Source organism: Numida meleagris, unplaced genomic scaffold (assembly GCF_002078875.1).
Source record: "Numida meleagris isolate 19003 breed g44 Domestic line unplaced genomic scaffold, NumMel1.0 unplaced_Scaffold119, whole genome shotgun sequence".
NCBI classification, from domain to species: domain Eukaryota; kingdom Metazoa; phylum Chordata; class Aves; order Galliformes; family Numididae; genus Numida; species Numida meleagris.
In genome coordinates, this window is record NW_018362987.1 from 543,406 (window position 1) to 558,566 (window position 15,161).

General features: G+C 39.1%; 1 protein-coding gene across 24 annotated transcripts in view; it reads left to right on the forward strand.

Annotated features, from left to right (window-relative positions):
* The window catches only part of PCDH15 (protocadherin related 15), a 736,955-nt gene that overhangs the window by 492,494 nt on the left and 229,300 nt on the right, over positions 1-15,161 (forward strand). For all 24 annotated transcript variants that reach the window (XM_021381881.1, XM_021381890.1, XM_021381879.1 and 21 more), the window contains 3 exons: positions 3,172-3,291; positions 8,730-8,840; positions 9,819-9,989. In XM_021381881.1, coding sequence (XP_021237556.1) covers positions 3,172-3,291; positions 8,730-8,840; positions 9,819-9,989 — 402 coding nt within the window. The remainder of the gene's footprint in view (positions 1-3,171; positions 3,292-8,729; positions 8,841-9,818; positions 9,990-15,161) is intronic.

Consider the following 15,161-nt stretch of genomic DNA (forward strand, 5'->3'; position numbering starts at 1 on the left):
CCCCCCCAACCCCGGCCACGATGTCTCTCCACCTCCCCAGTATCCCAGAATACTTGATGTCAGAAGATTTTTCCACCCAATCTGTCATTTTCAACCTGAGAGGAAGTACTGTTGCCAAAGGAAGTCTGGGATTCAAGTGCAAGCCTTGGCTGGTGACTGAAACCTGCTTCTGTCTGTTTTTTATATAAATACAGTCTCAAGTTAGCAACTTTAGAATAGGAACAAACTTCTTTTCATGTTGAAGATGTAGGCTCGGTTGCTTCCTCTTGCATGCCTGCTCTGGCAGGGTCTGGTGGTGTAGGATTCACTGCTTGATTAGATCAGCAACTGAATAATTTAGTTTTGCTGTGGGTCTGATTCAGATGTGCAAAATTATAGACGTGGTGGTTCTGTAAAAGTTGAGAAATTTGCAGTCTATCATTTAATCTCCTGTGACTTAACTTTTGTAATTCACTGTAGTTGTTTTTGGCAGATGCAAGCTTTACTGAAGACTGGACCATTGAATGTTGGATCGTTGAAGTTAGTGCAGGTTTTGTTTACACTAGTAGAGGTTTCATGGCAAGGTTTATAGGGGGGGAAATTCTTGCTGAAATAAAGGAGAGACACTGGGGTTAAAATTCCTATGCTAGGGTTTCAGTGTTTTCAGCTTAATACTACAAGACAAGTTCAGAAGTTGCTATGCTACACCAGAGTGTACTGGAAGAAGAAAAGGGGTGGTAGGAGAGGAGTTTCTTAGGATGGGTATCTAAGAACATCTGAACACAAGCTACATATTGACTGTTACACAGAAAGCATGAAATAATCAGTTTCACTGCTATTTTATATCCAAAAAGCATTTGTTTGTTAAATAAATAGCCTTGCTTGACAACCTCTGGGAAGATTTCTCCCTAGCTTTCCTAGCAAGGTATATATATACACTTTTATATATATATATAAGCTTACTGCTTTTGGTGTAGCTAGGGGGTGTTGTGGTGTTGCTAGAGTAAATTATCACAGTGCAAGAGACCTTGGTGTACATATATAGTGTAGCTTTACGTGCGGAATGCCTCTGAAATGATTACGTATGGAATTTGGGGCAAATAGGTCAGATCTCTAAATTTTTCCAGAGGCTGCACTGCTCTTTGACATGAGATCTCAGACAGCCTGGAAGACTGAATAGGTGTGGGGATTTTTTCCAATTTTCAGAAATAGTGAGTGATACGGGATTTTCTTCAGTCTCATTTCTAAGATCCTAATAGATATTGCACAAAAGAAAACATAGGGGAACTGGACCTCTGCATATCAGGTTCATGAAGACCTGCACGTCTGTAGCCAGCTAGTTTGGATGCAATGTGCCAAATCCAAGACTTCATCTTTTGACTGTGCTGTAAGAGTCTGCAATTGTAATTCTGATGTATACTGCTCTTTCATTTTTACAACTGTTGCCTTTGTTATCATTTAATGATGTAGTTTGCAGTGCTGGAGCCTTTTTATGTTACCAAACAGTTATCTGCGCCCTGTCAGGATCCCATAAACAGAGCAGAGAGGCCTGGTTTTCTAACATCGCTCAGTGTGTGTATCTGAGCTAATGCCTCCCCCTGTTCCCTACAGGCCGCTGCACCCAGGCAAAGTGCAAGGCAAAGATTTCTGCAGCACTAGTCACCTCACTGCCTTGGGAGCAGTTAGTAGCCCCAGGGAGCCAGCTTACAGCAAGTGTGTGGGATGCTTCCATGGCCTGTGCCAGCAGTAAGACTGTTTGTAGCCAGAGAGCTACAGATGGTTACTGTGCCCTAAGTGTGAATGGTGCAGCTGTGCTGAAGAAGTTAAGCCCCATGCCAGTTTTAACTTAAAGCTTTTGAATTGATGTTTTGTACTTCAAAGCTTCACTATTCTGAGCTGTGAAAATATTTCTCAGAGGATACTGTCAGCTACTAAACGGCTTTAAGTAATTAACAGGTTTATAAATTGACAAAAGACTGGGAGCTATGAATATCTGATAACTACCTGTTTCCTACTATACTTGCTTCATGTTATGAACCATTAAGTGTGAAAATTAACTAGCAATCCATGTTTGCAACAAATGTGTAAAAGAGCCATTGTCCTTTGCCACCTTCTCTTCTTACAGCACTTCAAATGTTTTGGACCCCATAGTTTTTTAGATGTGCAGGAACTATTGGTGAGGAAGGAAAGTGGATCTGCCTATGCAGGCAGAGGCCAGGCATTCTGGCATGGTGAGAGGGACAGCAGCAGGAGGCACGGCTATGAGTGATGTCTATGTCAGATCCAGGGCTGTTTGTTCATCTGATTCTGAGGTGGATTACTCACAAAGCTTTCTGAATATTAAAAGTCAGAAATGACAACTAAAACGGTTGGTTTTTTGTCCTTAGAATATAGAATCATAGAATCACAAAGGTTGGAAAAGACCTCCAAGATCATCCAGTTGAACTGTCCACCTATGACCAACATTTCCCTGCTAACCTATGTCCCATGGTACCTACATGTTTCTTGAACACCGCCAGGGATGGTGACTCTGCCACCTCCCTGGAGAAGAAATTTTTCCTAACATCCTTGATCTCAATGGGTCTCAATTTCATGCAGCTTGTCCACCCTAGGGTAGTTAGAAATTGATTAAGTTTCAAGATGTAATTTTGTGAGTATTCAGTTTCTGCCTACAAAATATTGGAGAAACAGCATTGTTCTTGCCTGTGTTTAAAGCCATAAAGCTGTGTGGTTTTGTTTATGTAGGTGTTATTTGGTAGTGTTAATGCTCTCATGAGTGCTGAGTAAGTTCTGTTTGCCTTGTAAGCCATTTCAGTTTTCCTTCCTTGTTCTGAAAAAGTAGCTACTTCTATCTATTTATGTTTATTTAATTAATTCTTTTTTATTTTCATCTTTACCTTTTCTAAAACACGCAGAGCTGCCCTGATGCATAGGATCTGTGCAATAAAAATGGAAATTTCTTTCACTCTGGGTGACCCTTGGTGTCAGTTAAAGCAGGGTCTGAGTTTATTGTGTCTCAGTGTTTGCTCATTCATGGCTTTCCAGGCTGATTAAAGGGAAGAATAGAACAGTGGCTGTGATATACATACTAGAACAATGGAAAAAAATGAGTGCCTTTCATAAATGAATCCTCAGTCGTTTCTTCTGTGCTGTATAGTTTTAACATGCATTTTTATTTGCCTGCTCTTGCAGTTGACTCCAGTTGGAACAACCATCTTTACAGGATTTTCTGGAAACAGTGGTGCTACTGACATCGATGATGGTCCGAATGGCCAGATAGAGTATGTCATCCAGTACAATCCTAATGACAAAGTACGTGCCTTCACTTTTTTTCCTTTCTGCAAATATATTTTAATATAAAAAATATTGTGTGTGTGTGTGTATATGTAAATATGTGTATATTTGTTTATGATATATGTAATGATTTTGAAATAAGAAATGAGTAAGTGACTGCTGTTGGACATCATAAATTCCAAACCTGAAAACTTACTTCCTGGTGTAGATTATCCTTTCTGCCTGTGAGCCTTGCCTGTCCCACAAACTCATCCAAATTTATCTTTCTTTTCATTGCCATGCTACTATCAGCTGTAACACTGAAGCATCAGTCATCCCATCTTTTCTAGTGTTGTTCACACACCTTCTCTTTTTTGGCATGTGTTTTCTGTCTATGACAGATAATTGTATCCTCTGCTACGCGCTTGCAGGTAATGGATTCATAGTTAAGATATATTCATAGTCACTGCTAAGTTTCTCACGAGAGATGTTCTGTCTTCCTATATGGAGCTATTTATATCTTAAAAAAAAAAAAAAAAGCCACTTGGAAAAAGAAATACATATTACTAAAATAAAACAGTAATGGTCTATGTCTGTGATCTGTACAAACATATCATTTTACAGACAAAAAGTTTGAGGTATTAAGATAAATATTCTTTAGGTTCAGATTTGTGAATTTCTCTATCGCAATGCTTTTTTACAAGTGATCTATTTTAAGTGTCCATATGCATTTTCTTGAAAAATTAAAATTATTTTAGCAATCCTGTTTTGTAAACCAAGATAGATTTTTCCATGGGCTAAGAGCACATGGAGATCAGATGTTGTGATAATTTAAGTATGTTAACCTGATAATCTATTAATCCCAAGGGTAATGTAGATGTTCAAGTGAATAAGTGTATAGCAAATAGATTTATTAACCTCTCATTCAAAATCTCTGCTGTTACTGAAGTCTTATTTGAGTAGAAATGGTTTTGTGGGAAAACAGCAATCTAATTCTCAGTTTAAATACAGACATAGAGGTTATGTAGAATAGTGCAGGACTTCCCTGTTTGGAGCAACTTTGGTGTAGTTAGTCGCTTCATTAAATGTCTACCTAAGTTCTGTTGCATTCCTGGTTAATGAAACCTGCTTCTTTCATCTGTCAAGAGCCTTTATACATGTAATAGTCCATTACCTAGTAATGCACTTTGGATGTATACTTCACAGAAATGACTTGTAAAGCTGCTTCATTGCCACCTTCATCATGCTGGGAAGATATCCCAAAACATCTGCTGCAATGAACTATCTTCCTTAACCTGGGAAAGTGTTACTACACTCAAAAGTGATGGGTACAACTTAGAAATATTTCTGCTTCTCTACTTCAAGGATCCTCCCATGTTGTGTGCTGAAGATGCCCAGAGCAGTGTTTGGCACCAATGACAGGCAGCTGCTTTTGAAAAAGCTATAATGCTGATAATGTTCATTAGAGGCCAATTAAGAATTAAAAAAAAAAAAAAAGAAAAAAATAAAGGTGTTATCTAGAATTCAATTTAGCTTAAACAGTTTGTTGTTTAATTGGGAAGGTATATAAAAGTCAAGTAGAAAAATGAATGCAAAACACACTGGGTGGTTTTCTGGTCTCTTTAGCTGCTGTACAGATTGGTGCGATAAAATTTCCCTTGGCCTTTACAATCAAAGGATGAAGTTGATTAGCTTGCAAAAAAAAAAAATCTTCTAATGCAGAGTCGATTTTAGATCTCTGAAGACTCTGGTTATACCTGAAGGTTAAGACAAATGCATCCACCAAGAAGTTCTGGACTCGATCCTTGCGAGCTAATTTTGCTGGGATTCTCTGTATTGTCTGGTGAGGATCAAAATTACCTGTGCCGGTAGGACTCTGTTGGAATTTCAGACTCTATTGAAATAAAGAGATGAGCAATATTCCTGCCAGCTCCCCTGGTTTTGTTATGCTTCATTGACACTGTTTGCAGGTGTGTGCATTAAATATGTGTCTGGGTAGCTGAGATCATGGGCAAACCAGGTACATGCAAGCTGAAACTCCAGAGGGAAAAAAACACAAAGCTTTGCTTTTCTTGGATGTGTACATCATTACCACAGATGAATCAGTGTTCCTATTTTTTTCAGAAGATCCTATCTGTGGGAGGAGATAAAACATTTTTCCTCTGTGTAGTAGTTATATAGGGCTTTATATTTCATTGGATTTAGTTCAGCGATATGTAGTTTACCAGGCTCTCCAGAGCACGCAGCCTTGCTCCAAAAGGTGGATTGCCACCTCTCTTGTGCACCTGCACGAGTAAAAAGCGAAATTGCAGGAGTTAATTTTATTCTCTTATCTGAGCTACTGCCTCCCAGGCTAGAACCTGGGAGCACAGCCCAGCAGCACCACCAGCACTTCTTTTTAATCCAGTTTATTATAGATGGGAAAGACTGTGTCTCGGGCTGGGTATGGGAATTATCCTCCTGCATTATAGAGCACTGTACTGGCCTATGGCTTAGGGCAGCTTATATTATGAGAAGTTAGCATGATCAAAAGAGGTGGTCATAAAACTTGCACACTTAACATCAAAGCTAGTTGGAAATTTGGGTCAGTAAAAACATAATGTGTAATTATGCTTTGAGTAGATTCACCAAATCTGAATGAGCAACGTCTGAGCGTCAGAGGTTGTTACATCAACTGTCTGTTCAACAGAGATCCAAACTGTACATGTTTCTGATAATCAGGCAGAGGCTGAAAAGTGTGGAAAATCTTATGTCTGTCTCCTGTCTACTGCATGTTAGTTATGAAGGCAACAAAAGCAGTCTTATTTCGGAGATGTGCTGCGAAAGAGTGAGTAGTAACCAGCACATTTTGCCGTGTGGTAAATACCAACTAAAAGCTAGGACATACTCTTTTTTTTCCCTAGTGACAGTGATCAAAGAGTGAAGCAGGAGCCCAGAGGAGTGATACAATCTCTGTCCTTGAAAATATTCAGCCTCCAAGTGGCTGAGGCACAGAGCAGCCTGTGTGAGCTCCCATGCTCTCTGACAGCCTCCCTTATTCTGTGATTCTGTTGAACTCTAAAACCTGCCTTTGATCTAGAAGGGATTTTGCTATTTTTGTCAGATGTATTATCATCTGTGTTTAGATCATCTTTTAGAATGCCCTGTAAATCACTTTAAATTCTCTGAATTTCCAAGGTGTAGTTCTTCAGATGGTTTTGTGCTCCTTACTGTCCAACAAGTAGTGATGATAATGTGAAACACCATCTTTCTACTGCTGAGGGAATGGAGATGAATGACCTGGTAGTGACTTTCTGATTTTCCCAAAACGGCCAATTTTAGGTTTGGTGCCAGGAAGTGATCCTTGCCACCTTGTGGCATGCAGCCTGCAGAAAAGATGCCATTTCACCACTTTAAATTTGGTGAATGTGCTGTTTTATAAGGACTGCTGTATGAAAGCATTTTAGTATTTCTTTTTTTGAAGCTTTTCAAGGGAGGATCAGTTCTGTTCTCTTGAAGTATGCAGGCGACAAAGCAGTGTCATTCTGCCAGAAAGCATAAAAGAGCTTTCAATATCCCTGACTTCCTGCATATGCTGGCTCATTTCAGTGTTGGATGGAGGTGCAGCTGAGCTGTGCTGCTGTTTTGTGTATCTCTTAGTTGCCTTGGAGCTTGGTCATGGTTTGTACTGCAGCAAGAATAAGCAGAGCGATTGCAGGGATATGTGTGGAGTGAATCTGATGTGATACCTTTCAGAGTTGTTTGTGGCACAAACTCACATCTGGAAGTTAAGCTTCACATCACTAAGGAACTACGGCAGTTCACTACTCTACTGGAGCGAGAGAGGACTACAGATACAGGCACTTTGGGAAGAAGTTAATGTGTTTTTTGTTGAAATTCCACTGATGCTTCCCAACAGTTCAGACTGTAGAGTTCCGCTTTAATACATCTTTCTTTTTACCAAGGAATGCCAGAAAGAAGGCACTATTTTGAGAGTGCATTGGCTGATCCTCTGCCACAGAGACTTTTCCAGTTGGTTCTTGCCTTTTTAACCAGAGATTAATGGGCTAGAAGAATCTTGCTCGTGAACTGGAGTTTCTGTGCAAGTGCTTGAGTGTGCATACACACACAAACAGCATCATTTCCATACAATAGTCAAAAATGTTACTTGCATGGTTCACATCCCAAAAGGGAGGCAAAAGCAGTGAACCCTGTGTGATTCTTCCTTCTTCTGTTCTACCTTCCTGTTTTGCCTCGGTATAAATATTTTGCATTGATCTTCTCTCTCCCCTGTGTATATGTATGCATGCGTATATACAAATCTATACATGATACCACTGGGTACTTTTTATATACCTATTTATCCAAAAAGAAACATACCAAACTTGGTCATGAGCAAATTGTGGCTTATATTATTGGCGGAGTCTGTGATGGACCTTCCAGTAATATTTTTCTGTGTCAAATGGCAAATTTAACAGTCATTATCATGTAATTACTGAAAATAATACATCTTATGCAAATGTTTGAACTTTTATGGAGGAGGGGAAGGGCCTTTTTGATGTTGTCAAGGTAAGAATAGTACTTTGTACCTCTGTAGTGTTTCCTTTTGAGAGATTTTTGGACTATCCACAGCTATTACCCATACACCATATTTCAGTGTTAAGTATATTCTACACTGGTAGACTTAAGCATGGAAAGGTTTTGGTGTGATCAATTTGATGACAGAACAGGAACCAGATCTCACCTCTGAAACCTGTATTTGTACCTGTAATCCTCCCTCCAAATGGGTGATTAAGCAAAGCAGATCCTTTACAAGAGTGTGTATCCTAGCAGCACCTTCCTGTCATTTGGTGCCACAGCTTTGCAGTCTGAATCTGTGTAAGCAAATGTGCAGCACAAATTAAATGTCACTTGATCTACCCTGAAATCTGTAGTTGTTAGAGTATGAGTGTGTGCATAACTGCCACTGTGAACTGGTACCTAATTGTGTGGATTTGATATTTACAACTTTGTCACCTTCATAAAAGGCAGAATAGAGAGGAGGTTAAGTACAGTGACAAGGATTTCTTAGTCTCTGATACCTGGTACTTTTCAAAATGGTGAGAAAATGTAAATGAAGGTAAGTCAAACAGAAGACCTCAGTTCCCTGCTCACAAATAAGGAAAGTCTTTTTGTATGTCAGTGTTCTTTCAGCACAGCAAACTGGTAAGAAGCAGGAGAGTTAAGCTTCAGTTCATGATCAGAAGTAACAAGTTACTTGCAAACAGCCAGAGAGAATTATATTACATACAGAATGCTTACTGTGAAATTCTCATCAATTATGTTGGGCAGGGAGAAAACAGAAAACTGTTTAAAAGCTCTAATCTGAAATACATGCAATTTTGATATGTCATCCAATAGGCCATCTCATTGTGGCCAATCTTTAATATTCTTTAACTTTGAAGCATGTTCAATTTCGTCTTACTGTTTTTTTTTTGTTGTTTTTTTTTTTTTTGCAGACTTCCAACAGGACCTTTGATATTCCTCTCACTTTGTCTGGAGCAGTAGTTCTACGAGAGAGACTAAATTATGAGGAAAAGACTCGTTACTTCGTGATCGTTCAAGCAAATGTAAGTATAGATCTCATAATGGCCATTTACACTTCTTATTTAGCCGGCTTTTAAGTTTCTGGATATGGATTTTTCCTAGAAGAGGAAAAGTGGCTCTAAAATATCACATCTGATGCTCTCTTATTCTGAAGACCTTATTTAAGATGTATCTAGGTGCTTTCTGTCATAGAAAAATTAGACGTATTATTGCTGGTTAAAAAAGCTTGCTCAAGATGTGTGGAAAAAAACAACCTTCTGGCACAGGGAGCAAGTTGCATATTTGAAGTACAGCCCATGGAGAAAAGTGCATTATAGTGTCACTAAGTGTTCATATTCTAACACATCTAGAAATGCTAATTTGATGTCAAATGTGTTTAATGAATACACTTTAGTTGTATCCTTCATGTTTGAAATGCAGTTTTCTTTAAAGAGGTGATTTTTCTTTCAAGTCATATTACGTGGTTATATGGAGGTTTTTACACGGTGGCTAGCAGTAGATAATGCATACCAGGAAGAAAAAGCGGTGTTTAAATTGTATCTAATATATCTGTCATCAGAGAATTTTTTTGTGCCCTTGAGGGCTGTGAAAGTTTTTTTCACTTTTTGTTCTGATAATGGCTGAAATGAAACCTTTTTCTCTGTTGTTTACCACGGTTGTGATACTGTTTCATTTCTGGGGAAAATGAGGATCCCCTGAAGCAACTTCAAGATTGTCTTAAAGTAATATAAACTCGCTTCCCTATATATTTTGTGGTGTGTCCAGCATTTCCCTAATAGAAGATAGGCTCTAAAGGTGTGTCTCAGTGCTCTTCACAGTGCTCTTGAATCTTTACAAAACTAAAGGCTGTAGCTCTGAGGCTGAAGTTTCCATAATTACTTATTGTGTAGAATCTGCACAATTGGAAAAGCTATACACCTTATCCTTACCTTTAACTTTAAGTCTTTCTGTAGATTCTGATTTCTGAAAGTCTCCCAAAATATGCTCCATTTGCTCCCCAGGACCGAGCCCAGAATCTTCATGAGCGAAGAACAAGTACAACCACCCTCACAGTGGATGTACTGGACGGGGATGATCTCGGACCAATGTTTCTTCCTTGTGTCTTGGTGAATAATACGCGTGACTGTAGACCTCTCACCTACCAAGCAAGCTTGCCAGAACTGACTGATCCTGTAAGTCCTCTTGATTTTTGTAAGTTTTGTATGTTTGTTTTGTAACTAGCTGTCATCTTTTTCTGTGGACACAGTGGAGAACTGTAACTAGAAAGACTGTGCATGCTTTGTGCCAAGTTTTGTGTGCTAAGGAGGTCAAAAGTGGGGTAAAACACGTGTAGAAATAGATGAAATTCTAGCTTTCATACAACGGTAAATTACTCACTACAGGAGCTGAATCTTGCTGAAGTTTGGTAGAATTGTGTAATTGCTTTTTTACATGTGTCCATACTGTATTCTTGAAATATTCTGAAAAAACATTTGCAAGAGGGAATTTGGCACGTTGCTCTGTTCAGTATTGTTAGAGACTTCAGGGGGAAGATTTTTAGGGAAGGAGGCATTAGCCACTTGTCCCTGAAAAGCTTATTTGTCATTATATCTGTTTTCAGTCAAGAGGCACTAAAGAGCAAAGTTGATCCCATGTAGCTGCTTATACTGAGTACACTGGTTAATACATCAATTAGGATTAGTATAAAGTTCAGTCATTTCACCCTTGGACATGCACAATGGACCACAAAAAGAAGAGGCGAGAGCTCTACAAAATCCTGATGCAAGATGATGCTAATTCTTCTTCCCTACAGGAGAGCTTCTGATTGGTAGGCTGGAAGCCTACCCCATCACTGGGGTAGGAGAAGTGCTCTTCAGTTGGCTAACTTGATTTATGTGAGTTTCTTAATTGATGCTGATAAATGTCCTTTGATTCACATATGTAAGAAAACAAAAAAGCAGAACCAGTTGAATCACTGGGCTTATCCCCCACCCAGTCAACTCTGACATTAGGTTAACTTTGACTATTGACATGGAGATCGTGACTTCCCTTTTTCATCTCAGGACACTATCTCTGTCCTGCATCCTCTGACCAAGAGACATGGGAGGATGAGGCTGTAAGTGTGGAGGTTCTTGCTGTTCTCTGCCTTATTTTCCTTGCTGTCCCAATTCCTTGTAGACTTTTGCCATCTAACAAGTTAGGCTTCCTGCTTGGTCCGGGCTTGGGTCCTGTTGCAAGTATGCTTGAGCGGGGATTCCAAGCAGTGCAGCCACCCTGCTTGGTTGACTCAGATGACATCCTTAGCAAGTTTCAAAATCTTTCACGGTCATTTCATCCATTTTAGGACCAGCTGAAACTGTCTCTAATGTATGCAGGAGTTCATCAGTTCCTTCTGTATGGGCTAACAGATGGATTCTGGTTAAATAACCAGTATAATCTCAAGGAGATGAGAGAAAGCTTCCTGCAGTCATGATGTTCAATTAGTGTGCTTTTTGGATAAGAAAGGTCTGGGACAAGTTTCAGAGAGGTTATGTAAGTCAGACTGGACCTGATGGCAAACTGGAAGGAGATTGGATCTTATAGGCCTCATGCACCTCAAAAAGAGGTCATTTCTCTGTACTCAGAAGCTCTTCCTCACAACTGCATCTTTATTTGTAAGCTTTAGTAAGACTGGAGCCCTGATACTCAGCTTGTAACAGCAGAAAATCTGCGGGGAAGGGGAGGGACGTTCCATATTTAACCTTATTACTTTGAGTTACGTTTCTCTTTTTTCGCTTCTACACTTTGATATTTCTAATTGCAGTGGCTGAATTTGACTTTATGAATACATGCAGTAATTAAGAAAAATCAGTGCTTGGTTATTACATTAATTTATTTATTTTTAATCTAGCTACCCAAAGACAGTACAGAGGTTATATACTTTTCCTGAGGCAGCTCTCACAGATGTAAGGAACTCAGCTCTGTCTCCATTCTTGCCCTTGCTGTGGGCAGACATACTCTTGGCACTACAAGGGAAAGTGATGCCTGCCAGGAAGGCCAGCAAAAATCTAACTAGTGATTACTTCTGAGTTGCAAAATGTATTCATTTAACTTCAAAAGCTGCAATCTGTTCAGGTGTCAGCTTTTTTTGTTTTCTTTTTGGCTGTTTTGTGTCAAATTGCACCTTGAGAAGTCTAATCTGTGAAATGAGAAACTGGTTCTGTTGATAAAAATAGCTGCCATTTGCTGTTTATCTTTTTGTAGCGCTGCAGCTATTTTGATAAACATAAGTAGAAGAAGGATGTTTATACTCCAAGTTTTACATTGGTACTTGAAATATTTACTTGACCTGTAAATTATAATGCAGTTAGACAACAGGGATGGTGTATATATATGTATATATAAATTAATAATTTAAAAGAAAACCTCAACTAATAAAACACATATTTGTCTTGCAAACAGCGGTATGATAAAGGTGCAGAGAGGCCTAAGCTGAGTGGAGTAACAGGATCCTCTGCTCTGGTGAAGCAGCCTGGACAGAGAAACTCAGAAGTATTTTGGAGATGGCTGCATGATATAGGAAGTTTGCATTATACCATGTTGGCAAGTGTTCATAATGATGCAAGCCCCCTATCCCCAGTGTCAGGTTGTATAGAAACTGGCGGTGGCCAATGTACTCCTACACTAAAATGATTAATAACAAGTTACTTGCACTAGTTAGTTTTTGTTGCTTTATGAAAATCAAAATTTACTACTCTGTAAGATTTGAATCTTCAGCAAGAGTAGCAAATAGAACAGAATATACTGCCCTTTTTTTTTGTCTTCTATTTGTTTTTCTTTCCCTAATGGTAACCACTACATAGGCTAAAGGAATATTTTTAGTCCAGCATCATCATTTACTTTTTAAGTACTTTTTGTATTTTTCGCAATAAACATGAAAAGGAATGTTAATGAATCTTTAACAAAGAATGTGGTGGTATGGAGTATTCAAAGGCAGTAGCTTGAAAAGTGCTTCTTTACAAGATGTCTACTCAACTGACCCCTAAAATGAAGCATTTATAAGTAAAACATTAAATGTAACTGGAAAGAAAAGATTTTGTTTTTTTCAGTCTTACAAGATTCGTTGTCTTTAATTGGCCTCTACCCGTGAGTTTACTGAGGTAAATAAAGTATTTTCTTTGAAGGCTTCTTTCCTTTAGAAGCTCTAAAGCAGATTGATGCATTAGCAAGGAAGCATCCATACAGCTTGGGCTTTGTTTATGGTCTTTGCTGGTGAAATGAAGGAGACCAGCAAAGTTAATGGGTCTCTTCATTACCAGAGAAGTAATTTTTCCTCAAAAACAGTACCAGTATTTATGTTATGCCTTCTGAGAGTTGGTCTGATGTCTGCCTCGTAGCAATATTAACAATATTATTAAATCTGCTCCAAGCTGTGTGGAGTGCTATATAATTAGTGTTTATACACTTGTAAAAAACTGTTTTACATTTCAGCTATTTGCACAGATGGTGCAAACTGTCCCAAAGCTGCACATCTTCCTGGCAGTGCCAGAGGTCATCTGATGGTCCCCTCCGGTGAGCATATAGAATAAAACGTTACGATAATACATTCTAAGTCAGCATGTTAACTGAGCATGGCCACAAGGTGGGACTTCATCGATGGTTGCCTCCTTTTGTGACTGTCCCTTCTGCAGCTCATCACCAATGATCCACTGTAATTAAGCCATCACAGACTGATTAGGGCTATTACAGAATTGTAGCGATTGGAAGGGACCTCTGGAGATCACCTAGTCCAGCCCTCTGCTAAAGCAAGTTCCCTACAGCAGGTTGTACAGAAAAGCATCCAGGTGGGTCTTGAATATCTCCAGAGAAGGAGATATTCATCTCCAGACATGGTCTCCCCAGGGTAGAGCAGAGGGGGAGGATCAACTCCCTCTACCTGCTGGACGCCAGGGTACCTTCTTGTCCACAGGGGCACGCTGCTGGCTCATGGCCAACCTGTTGTCTACCAGGACCCCCCGGGTCCTTCTCTACCGAGCTCCTTTCCAGCAGGTCAGCCCCTAATCTCTACTGATGCATGCGGTTATTCCTCCCCAGGTGCAAGAGTTGCCCTTCTTAAATCTCCTAAGGTTCCTCTCTGTCCAATTTTCTCTATGATTACAGCTAAGGTAACACAAGCACCAGTTACTGTTGTGGAATAGTTGTGCTGTTAAAACTTCTTAGGGGAGGCAGAATCTCATCCTCCAAAGTAAACAAACTTTTCATCTATTGGGAGCACATTAGCCAGTCTGAATGCTTTATCCTGTGGAAGGTGAGCCCTGGGAGCTGAACTGCTTTATTGCTGCTGAAGCTCAAACAGAGCTAAATTAACAGCCTGTAATTCACACCTAGATTATTTATGGCTTCCCTGGGCTTTAATTTGCTTGTGAAGTCCCACCTGTTGTGTCTGACTCAGAAGTTCTCAGGGAGGGGAAAATGAAGTTTAAATTCTTCTAAAATTCATTGCGAAAATTATCTTGCAGAAAAAACACCAAAGCCCATGATAAAACAGCATTCAAAGTCATTATTTAAAGTTCTGTCTCATAATACAGACGCAAATCTTAATTTCCTTCAGGAGAGTGTAAGCTACAGCTTCAGTGATGGTTTAAAATGGGCTAGCATAAACCTTTCAAAAAATTCAAGTTCCACAGTCCAAGTCTATTACCTTGCAACAAAAAGAAAAGCAGTGTCTGCCTCTGACAGATGAAAGGTTACATGTATGAACCTCTTACTTAATTAGTCCAAGTACTAATCTGTTTTTCCTAGTTGTTACTGTCCTACTTTCTCTCTAGGAACTAATTCACAGTTTGCTGTATTTCAGTTTCTAAGAAAACCTTGCTTTGTTGCATCATTTTTATTTTATTAATTTTATATTTGCCTCTGTTTTCTGTAGCTGATCAAATCTAGTAATATCTTTTCTTTAAGATATTACTAGATTTAAGATATACACTTTAACAGTATGTTCAAGTTATTAAATAAAAAAAAAAAAACCTTGTGTGTCTCAGTGTGGAAGGATACTTTCTCCTCCCTCTTCTCTCTTCAGTCAATTCTTGATGTACTTATTCTGTGAAGGTTTTGTCTTGTTCTGTGCTCAGATATTTTTCATCAATTTGCAAAAGACTGAAAGGCAATTAGCAGTAAAACCTCAATTAGGCTGATTTAATCAGCTGCCAGGCTGGTTTTGCAACAAACTGATCCATTATCAGGTTCCATCGGATAATTATCAGTCCACATGAAAACTCATGTACTCTATGACACCTATGTGGTTTTCTTTGTACTTATTCAAGATTCAACACTTTAAACAACTGGCTGCATTATGGAACATTACTTATTAATGCACCACTGCTGAA